Here is a 10,657-nt window from a genome sequence, read left to right on the forward strand (position 1 = left end):
CAAACATAATTTTGAGAGGAAAAAAAAAATGGTAAAAAAAAAAAAGTATGTGAAGAAATGCACATTGGGAAAATATTTAATCGTGTCTGTCTGTGGGATTAAGTATATAATCATATAATCCAAGATTAAGACAAAATTATAATTATAATTATGCATTAGCTATGTCCACTTGAAAACCAAATATGGAAGCAGGTCAAGCCAAGGACAGTGAAAGGTGAGTGGAGTCTGTGGTCTGGGACAGATAGATGCAGGTAAGACAGGTATTAGTATTATCTCAACAAACAAGTCCACGGTCAGGTGTCAAACGTTCATTCTGATGTGATTGATGCGTTTCTGATGAAGCTCCACTCATTTCGCTGTCCAGCATGAAATAGGTTTACTGTAAACTTCGGTCATGGCACACCTTTGTGCTGAGTAAAAAAGGTACTAAAGGCGGAGAGAATCAGTGAGCAAAATACAGATTAGAGAGGAGGTTATTTTTTTCATTGTGTTCTATGTCAATATCAGCATGTAGACCAGGTTCTGATGAGTCCTTTTATTTTAACCATCTGCAGGAGGGCAGAACATCCATCTGCTGTCTAGAAATACTTTTTGGACTTTTTCTGGCTTTGGTACAAAATGGGATATATCCACACATTCGTTTTTCTTTTTTTCCTGTTCAGCTTTATACCAGGTACTTTCCAAAATTATTTTGAGCAGAATTTGTATAAATGTTTGGTTTAATGATTTGTATTTAACATATGTACCATAATACTCTATTTGCTGTGCTCTTAAGTGTAAGAATTATTAGCACATTTTATTAATTTAGGTTTAGGCCAGGTAAGGGCAATAAAGAGTTTTTACATAATTTCTTTACCAGTGAATAGATAGGTAAAGATAGGTAAAACTGAGGATTGTTGAAACTGATTGTTTCCACATCTACAGTTGTACGAGAGTAATTCTGCTTATTACAACATATTCAGATTTGGTGAAATAATCACTTTTTACCCTTTTTAATGCATCTGTAGTCTACATTTTCTACATCTAATTTGCATAAATATTGATGTATTTCTCAATGTTTCTCAATTGCCCAAGTTGTGTCATCATCATCATCATCACATTTGGCAGACACTCTTACATAAGTGCTTTAAATATCCATCAGTGAAATCCCTCATTTGGTTCACTAGGACCCAATCTGGACATACCTTTTGCATAACAACTCAGAACCAATATAATTAAAGTGTGTTAAAGAGCTCATTTAGTCCAGATATTTTCTAAACAGGAAGGTTTTGCACTTAAAGATCTTTAATGACTTGGCTGTTTGGACATCTAGAGGGAGTTCATTGCACCACATAGCAGCAAAGACAGAGAAGAGTCTAGAGGACTGCTTTCCTAGTACCTTGGGAGATAATGGAATCAGTCAAGCAGTGCTGGAGGATCGTAGAGATTGAGGTGCAGAGAAAGGGGTGATGAGGTGCTGACCCTTCCTTTGTAGGCAGGCATCAGTATTTTGAATATTTTACAGCTACAGGAAGCCAGTGGAGGGAATGCCGCTGTGAAGTGGTGTGAAAGAATTTAAGAAGGTTGAAAACAAGTGCTGCAGCATTCTGGATCAACTGGAGAGGTTGTGTAGCACTGAGAGGAAGACCAGCCAAGAGGGAGTTACAGTAGTTAGTACAGAGATTGGACAAGTATCTGAGTAGCCTGTGTTGATAGAAATGGACGAATCCTCTGAATGGTGTAGAGAAGGAATCGACATGAACAAGAGAGCTTGGACAGATGAAGAGGGAATTGTCCATGATTACCCCAAGGCTGCATGCAGTGGCAGAGGGAGAGATTGAAGAATTGTCTAGGAAGATTTTACGGTCCTGTTGTGGAGACCAATCAGCAGAAATTAATAGCAGCTCAGATGATGTGCTGCCATCCAGGGTCAGATGTCATACAGGGAAGGTGGACACGTTTACATCTGATGGTAGAAAAGAAAAAAAAAGATTTGGGTGTCATCTCCATAGCACCAATAGGATGACCCATGACCTTACCAGGTTTTTTGGTGTAAAGGGAGAACAGGAAAGGGCCAAGTACTGAGCCACCAGTTGAGGACTTGTGAGGAGCAGATATGGTCCCCTTCCATGTCCCCGTTCCATGCTGAGCTGATAATTCCCAAACTCTTAAGGATGGGTGGGAGAGTCTTGTTGGTGATTGAGTCAAATGCTGCTGAAAGGTCCAGAGAGATTAGCATTGATGAAATCTTTGCTGATCTAGCAGCATGTAGTTTCTCTGTAACGGCCAGAAGAGCAGTCTCTGTGGAGTGGGCAGTTTTGAAACCAGACTGATTTGGGTCCTGAAGGTCGTTCTGCGTAATGTAGTTAGAAATCTGATTATAGATGCTATGTTTTAGAGGTATTGGTGGTGGATTTGCAATGATTGCTTGCCTTTTTGAAGGCTGTTGGGACAAGACCATATGTTAAGGATTTAATAAAGAGGGTGAAAGGGTGGAGGTCATGAAACCTCTTAAACTCTTTACTCATAGTAACACTGACATGATAACTCAGATTAAAAACAAAACTTGACTGACATATTGAGTTAAGGAAAGTACATTTAAATATTTAACATAACATGACGTATGTTCAAACAAATTCAAGTTTCAAGTCAGTGATAATGATGTCAAGTCTAATTATCAAAGTTATGTGAACTTCATCCAGTTTATGTCCATTTCTTTTCTTTTCTCTCTCCAGACCTCTCTGCTAAGGTGGTGTATATAAATGGACCTACAGGTGACATGGTATATGTAGACGTTGGACAAAACTTGACCCTGGATACAAATCAGAAATCGGCCATAAATGTTGGCTATTGGATATACGGAAACACTGTTATTTCACTTTGGTACCCAGGAAGTGTACATATTACTCCCAGCTTTGCACCAAGAGGGGGGATGAATAACACATCGTATCAATTGTCCATATCCTCTGTTCAACTCAATGACGCTGGTGTTTATATCTTGCAAGGGATAAAACCAGTGTATTATGCACAATACACTGTATTTGTTGAAGGTAAGAAAATATGGGCCACAACAACTAACATATCAACCTAAGAAAAGTATCTATTTTTAGTAAACACCAGTATTGAACATGATCTGAGCTTTCACAGAATGCCAACTACATTAACAAACTATCGTTTCCATGTCTCACTAGACAATACTCTTTCTGTTGTCAAATACAAATATACACATACAATCACTACCAGTCAAAAGTTTGGATGTACCTTCTCGTGTGTGTGTGTTTGTGTGTATATTTCATGTCCTCCATGGACTTCCATAAATAACCCCTGTGAGGTTATGTAATGAACATATTATAAAGTCTTTTCTAAGCAGGGAGGGTTTTGCTGTGACATAAATAATAATATAGATAATATAATACATAAATAGATAATGCTCTTACCAAATAAAATTATGTTTAAAATATAAAATTATACACACACACACATAATGAGGCTTTTTTAAAGAGCATTATTTATTTATGTATAATAATGTGTCATTTTTATGTATTAAATGATTGTCAATCAGCATTTAGATATTAGTAATAATCTTTATTACACTTATTTCCCCTTACCTTAACTGTAGTGCCAGTTTCTAATCTGACTTTGGTTATGAGCAACACAAACCCAATCGAGTTTACAAGCTCTGTCATCCTGACCTGCACTGCGTCTGGATCTTCGCTCACATTTGTCTGGATGAATAGCAGTTCCAATGCAACAGTCAATGGATTGGTTCAAACCAAGATGAACAGCAGTACTGTCACAATACAGAATGTCACAAGACATGATGTTGGACCATTCTATTGCATCGTGTCTAATCACATCAGCAATCAGAACATCTCATCCATTAAACTCAACATCAGATGTAAGTAACCTTTTATGACACCCCACCCTAAATTATTTATCAGACGCTCTAATCCACAGTGACTTACATTTAGTAGTTACAGGGACAGTTTTTCAACACACCTATGTCTGTCCACAACCATTACTCATTCAGTAATGACATGACATCTTCTAATTTTTCCCATTCAACCAAAAAATCCAAGCCCCAAAACATAATCACCTTACACATTCCTTTAACATGTGTTGCATGTGCATCTCGTCATTCCCTCTAAGGGTATCGCATTTACATTTCTTCATCGGGTGTGCCATGTACATCAATGGTTTCAGACATGTATTTCCAGCAGCACTGTGTTTCCAAGAATATATTATCCTCATCTATTTGTGAATGGTGAATGTGTATGTGAGTACAAAATATTCCGTACTCATTGGAGTAAAGTACCCATTCCCTGAGGGAGCATTGGGCAGCCATGAAAGATGCCCAGGGAGCAGTGTAGGGAAGGCAGTGGCATCTTTGCCGTTCAGAATTCGAACCGGCAACCTTGAACTAGGCCACCACTGTCTCCATATCATAAACCACTGTAACAGGTTTATGATTTGATTTCTCCAAAAATATATATTTTTATGATTTTCCAGCAAATTGCATAATTTGTTATTTAATTTTGCTCTCCCAACCCAGATGGCCCAAGCAATCCTTCCATTACGGTTAACCCTGAGAGGACAGTTTTTAAGTCTGGGTCTGTTATTAGCCTCTCCTGCTTTGCTGACTCAAACCCACCAGCCTCATACAAATGGATACATAATGGGGTAGTTAATGCAACTACAGAAATCTTTAGACTTTCAGACCCAAATCCAAGAGACTCCGGAAATTACACCTGTCTAGCATACAACAGCGTAACACTCCTCCAGGCTTCTGCAACAAGAGCAGTCACAATCATGGGTGAGACCAAAATTATATGACTCAACATAATTTTTGAGTTGTTCATTCTTCACAGCTCTGATAAAGTTTGTTTTTTTTTTGCTTTATTTTATTCCTAGATCCAATATCAACAGTTACAGTCAATGCTGGGACACCAATAGATATGATGAATTTCACATTGGGTTGTAATGTGAGTGGGACTACTGACTATATTCAGTGGATGATGAATGGTGCACCCCTCAATGCTTCTATCAGGATAGTCTTTAATGATAACAACAGGACAATAACGTTCAGCCCAGTGGAACTTTATGACAATGGAGTGTATCAATGTGAAGCCAGCAATGCTGTTAGCAATATGATCAGTCCAGCATACATGCTTATGGTTTACTGTGAGTATCAACATGCAAGGCATACAAATGCATATCAATGCTTTTAATTCAGTTTATTTTAATGGTCAAATTGGAAAGACTATAAATCATAAATGCAGACTAGTCATGGGAACATGACATATGGATTAAAAATCTTTTTTTTTTTTGCATTTTGCAGATGGTCCTAGGAGTCTTAATATCACAAGCCCTGCCATCATCAAGGCAGGAGTTTCTGAGACATTGATCTGCACTACATTCTCTTGGCCTCAGAGTCATTTTACCTGGTTTTTCAATAACTCCATAGTGGCATATGGTGCAGAGTTTCAGACAGGTCCACTCACAACGTCACAAAGTGGAAACTACACTTGTGTGGCTCACAACAATATGACTAACTTTTCTGAGACCAAATCTACAGTAATCACAGTCATTGGTGAGTCTTAAAATACTAGTTTTCAAGGACACAGATTGTGCAATTTCCTGGGATAAGTTCACATGTTGCAACCAGCCCAAATATGTGTATGTATTTCTACAGATCCAATATCAAACATCTCAGTTCGTGAAGTAGTCACGCCTATGCTGAATATGTCTTTCACACTGAGCTGTGATGTTACTGGGACTGTCGACCACATTCAGTGGACTATGAATGGCACGTACATCCATCCTGACAGCAGGATGACATTTGACAGCAGTAACAGAACAGTGGTCTTCAGCTCAGCCGAGCTGTCTGACAATGGAGCGTATGTCTGTGAGGCCAGCAATGCTGTGAGCAGTATGGTTAGCCAAACACACACACTAAATGTCAATTGTAAGTAAATTCCCATGAAATAGAAGTAGCATTATCAATAAGCATACTTTCAACAGTAATTTGAACGTTTAATGTTTTTCACAGACGGACCATGGTCTGCATATATTGTTGGACCAAGTATATCAGAACTAGGATCTAATGTGACATTCCACTGCTCTTCTACCTCCCAACCTGCCTGCATGTACACATGGCACTTCAATAACTCCATTGTGGCAACAGGACAAACTCTGGAGATGAATCATCTTCCTTTGTCCAGGAGTGGCTTGTATACCTGTGAGGCTTATAACAATGTCACAAAAATGAATACTACAGCATTTAGTCAGTTAATGGTTATTGGTAAGTTGCATATTTTTTATTCAATGAAACTCATTCTTTGATAAATAATGTAAGTTACAGATATACCACATTCATAGACCCTTTTCCATTCATTTTATGTCATTTAATTTCATTTAGAACAGTTGCGATACAAATAACTGAAGAATTAATTTCATCTCTTTCATTCTGCAGCTCCTTTGACTAATGTTGTGGTACTTCCTGTAAATAACGTAAATGCAATTCTGGGCCAACCATTTGTCCTGACATGCAGCGTCGACAGTCAGACAAGCTCCATTTACTGGATGAAGAATGGAATGCACTTTGTGCCAAATTCCAGTGTGTCCTTTATTAACAACAACATGACAATCTCTATAATATCCATAACCCATCTTGATGCTGGACTTTACCAATGTGTTGCCTTCAACCTCATAAGCAACAAAACCAGCGCAGGGTATGATCTCATAGTGAACTGTAAGTATGAAACTGTTTTATCACAGTAATTTTTTAATTAAATTTTAAATTGAAAAAAATTATTTAAAACTAAAATGGTACAAATCCCATATCAACTTATTTAAAAGGACATAGGAAAGAACTACAAACATGCAATCATTCTATTTACAAGCTAAGGAAGTCTAATCAAGCAAATAGAGCTAGTTTAAAATGAATGAAACCCTTTTGCTTTTACACAGTTGGACCAGAGCAACCCATCATTTCTGGACCAAGCTCTGCTGAAAAAGGAACCTCAGTGATCTTCAACTGCTCTGCTTCTTCTTGGCCAGCTAGTACCTTCACGTGGTATTCTAATAACTCTAAAGTGGCAGATGGACCTGTTTATAAAACTGGCATGCTGACTGGTGCTGGGAACTGGAGCTATTCCTGTGTGGCCAGTAACAATGTTACTGGAATGAGCAGTAACATCTCACATCAATTAATGGTTGTTAGTAAGTGTGCTGAGTCTGTAATTTTGAGTTACAAATCTTTTATGAAGCAGGACAATTTCTTGCTTCAGGTGTTATTCATGTCAGATCAGGGATGGCCAAATTTATGCAGAATGGGCAAGTATTGGTTCCAAACTTGTTGCACACGGTTTTGAAATCTCTCTGTGGAAAGGTTGCACAGCAATCCAGACCAGAGGTCAGTAAAAAGGCCTGTCTTATATTCTCCATTCTAGTCCATTCACAGCTGTTTGCTGGTGATATGATCAGGGTTATATAAACCAGCAATTTGTCCAAAGAATCATCCAAAGAAGAATTCCCTTTACCAATGCTTCACACTTCTTACAATTATCCTCTTCATACTATTTAAAGTTGGTAGAATGCATTGGTTCTTTTGTTACATTACCAAGCAAGGGAAATTTGATTTGTCACTCCATAGACAACTACCATGCACTTTACCTTTTATTTTACATCTTTATGCAATTTTCAGACATCCTTACCTAGAGCGACTTACAATCAATAGATACAGGAACGTTCCCAACAGTCCCAACTCAGGGTTAAGTTTCTTGCTCAGGGACACAATCGTAGTAAATGGGACATTTGTGGTCTTCTTGTTCATAGGCAAGTGTGTTAACCTCTAGACTACTAACCAGCCTATGTTGCATCTGCCAACACATGGCAATAGGTTGGAATGACAGGTGTCTCCCAATACTTTCATCCAAATAGTGTAATATGCTATATTTCCAAATGCTTGAAATGTTCATTTGGGTTATAACTTTTTTATAGTTATTCCAAAACTTATTAACATAGACAATATAATTGAGTACCCCTGATTTAGAGTTGAAACAGACTTTAGACTAATTCATTTTTCTAATGAACACCCCAAACATGTTCAGTAAATGATTATTCAGATTTCACAATTTCTCATAAAAATCTTTTTTTTTTTTTTCCCTAAAGTACCCATGTTAACTCTTCAGGTGAAGGCAACCCCAGTTATTCCCCTGCACTCTGTGAATGCCACTCTCACTTGTGAAACAACTGGATCCTACAACAGTGTCTACTGGCAGAAAAACAACCAACCACTAATCCTCACTGAGCAGATGGCTGTTTCTAAGGACAATGTCAGCATTTATTTCAACCCTCTTCAGTCCAGTCATGAAGGAATTTATCATTGTGTTGCTGCAAATATTGTGGAACAACAGTTCAGCTCTCCTTACCAACTTATTGCAAGCTGTTAGTAGTTTCCTTTTACTAAAATTTGTTAAACCTAAAAATTGTTCTAATAGTAAAGCAAAATAAATAATTATCAATTTGTTTTTTCTATATATTTATGTTTCAGATGGACCGGTTAGAGCACAAATTTCACTGATCAACACCAAACTCATGTGTGTGGCTCTTTCCCAACCTCCCAGTGTGTTTGAGTGGATTGTTAATAACAAAATAATTGGAACCAGTAATGAAATCTCGCTGGTAAATATCATTCCCATGGGAGGTCCAGTTTCATGCAAGGCCAGAAATCCCCGGACAAAGGTCACCAGTACAGCTGTTTTCACCCTACCACGTAAGTTGCGTTCATTCAAACAACAAAATACTGCTTGACAATGTATTTTCTTATCTTGTGAATGTATCTATCTATCCAGCAGGTACAGGTGCTGTTCCTCCGGTCCAGTCCAACTTTAGTTTAATAGTTCCATCCACGCTGGTTGTCTTTGTCCATGTGATTGCTAACTCCTTTATCTAAATAGGTTAGTTGTGGGATGCAATTAAATTAAATGCAATTTAATTAAATCAAAATATTAAGACGGATGGATGAGCAAATAGAAACATATATACATCCATCAGTTGGAAGCCACTTACTATTATTATTCTCTTTGTAATTATAATAACTGACTGTATAAAGTATTGTGTTCATAATGCAATCAGTAGGCGATATACATAGAATTGTATTTATTTAATAAATGTTCAATATTGTAGTTATATAATATAAAGTTGTAGCCATATTAAAGGTGTTACACTACAATAACAATTGCTTGAAATAAAAAATACAATATTTTTCGCTTTACATTGTGTGCCAGTCAAAAGTATATTTGCAGATACATTTATTTGGCACATTAAGGCTTTGAAAAAATTTAAAAAATGTTCACATGTTTGTTTACTGTTCAGATGTTTTTTACTGAAGAGTACCATCAGTGGACATCATTGAACACCATCTGCTTTAAAAAGGTGTGCTAATGCTGCCTTTGGGTTTATGGTTTGCTTTACATCCTTGCCGATTGCCTCTTGACTTCTTCTTGAGGCACTCTAGAGGAACGGAAAGAGAAAGAAAATGCATTCATTTACCTGAGGTTCATAAAAACAGTGTAATTGAATTGTGCACACCATAGATACATACTTGGCTTGTATTTGGTGAACCTTTGACAGACACAGGTTTGTCCTGTACTTTCTGTGCATAATAAATATTAGCATTTATATAAGCAAGGCAAAAGCACAATGTGAACAATTCTGAGCAATCAAAGCAATCAAAGTAGAATATCATACAATTTTATAACCATATATTCTTACCTAACCTTAAAACTTTAATATGTATAGTGCAAATAAACCAGTTTAATGATTAACATCATTGTAATTTTTTTAGTGCATGTTGAAATTATGATGCATTATAAACCGTCATACTTACTGCTGCAAATACAAAGCTGCTTTCCAAGATCCAGAGGTAACTGACTGCTCTCTCTCTTTATGTTCTGGTGATTTTCTAATTCTGATTACAGATGCAGATGCAGAAAATTATTGTCATAGCTCTTTGTTAAATATTGTGGAACTGATACAGTGATGAACATTTTTGTGTTAACCCTGAAATATACTCTGAAAGATATAAAGCACCTAACTTTCTGAGATTAAATGAAAGACCCAACATACCTGTCTTCAGATATGTTCCTGCTGCAGTGGCTGGGCCATTGGTATAAAGACCTTGAAAATGTGAGAAAAGTATAAATACAGAAATAAAAAAAAAACGCATTAATAATAAGACTTTACCCTAATCAGTTATTATTATACAATTACCTTCATCCTGATGTGCAAACATTACTAAAAGACAAACAATCAATAGTAATTCTCCGTATTTCATTGTGAAGTCCAGTATGAAGTCCAGTATCTGTATGAATGAATAGTAATAATGTTTTCTTTAAAAACAGCCTTGAATTTAAGCTCTTGCAAGTATTTCTGTATAAAAAAAATGCCATCTGAACGTGTATTTATAGTCCAGGTGTGAAGCGGCTCAAATTTCTTCAAATTAAACAGTGCCCAGGCATGCTTCATGCATCCAGAAAGCATGGCATAGCATGGTCTAGAGGAATGTGGTTAAGAATACAAAAAGATGGGTTTATGTGAGTAATGATGACACATTTCACATTTCACAATAAAACACGTTTATCAAAAAAAATATTCTTTTTGCCTTACTGCTCTT

At 36.9% G+C, this 10,657-nt stretch overlaps 1 protein-coding gene and 1 long non-coding RNA gene across 2 annotated transcripts; one reads left to right on the forward strand and one right to left on the reverse strand.

The window, feature by feature from the left end:
- Positions 1–595: 595 nt before the first annotated feature.
- Positions 596–9,250, forward strand: ceacam1 (CEA cell adhesion molecule 1). The gene is made up of 13 exons (XM_028981402.1): positions 596–673; positions 2,715–3,029; positions 3,599–3,877; positions 4,532–4,792; positions 4,891–5,160; positions 5,318–5,569; positions 5,672–5,944; positions 6,029–6,280; positions 6,452–6,730; positions 6,949–7,200; positions 8,152–8,427; positions 8,534–8,755; positions 8,835–9,250. Exons 1-13 carry the CDS (start codon positions 619–621, stop codon positions 8,933–8,935), a joined length of 3,087 nt encoding a protein of 1,028 aa, XP_028837235.1. The 5' UTR covers positions 596–618; the 3' UTR covers positions 8,936–9,250.
- Positions 9,251–9,859: 609 nt separating this feature from the next.
- On the reverse strand, positions 9,860–10,428 carry LOC114791177 (uncharacterized). Its single transcript, XR_003749931.1, has 3 exons — positions 10,255–10,428; positions 10,111–10,161; positions 9,860–9,952 (listed from the first exon to the last, which is right to left on the reverse strand). It is a non-coding gene; the product is annotated as an uncharacterized LOC114791177 (long non-coding RNA).
- Between the last annotated feature and the right edge of the window lie 229 nt (positions 10,429–10,657).

Source organism: Denticeps clupeoides, chromosome 5, assembly GCF_900700375.1.
Source record: "Denticeps clupeoides chromosome 5, fDenClu1.1, whole genome shotgun sequence".
In the NCBI taxonomy this organism is placed as follows: Eukaryota; Metazoa; Chordata; class Actinopteri; order Clupeiformes; family Denticipitidae; genus Denticeps; species Denticeps clupeoides.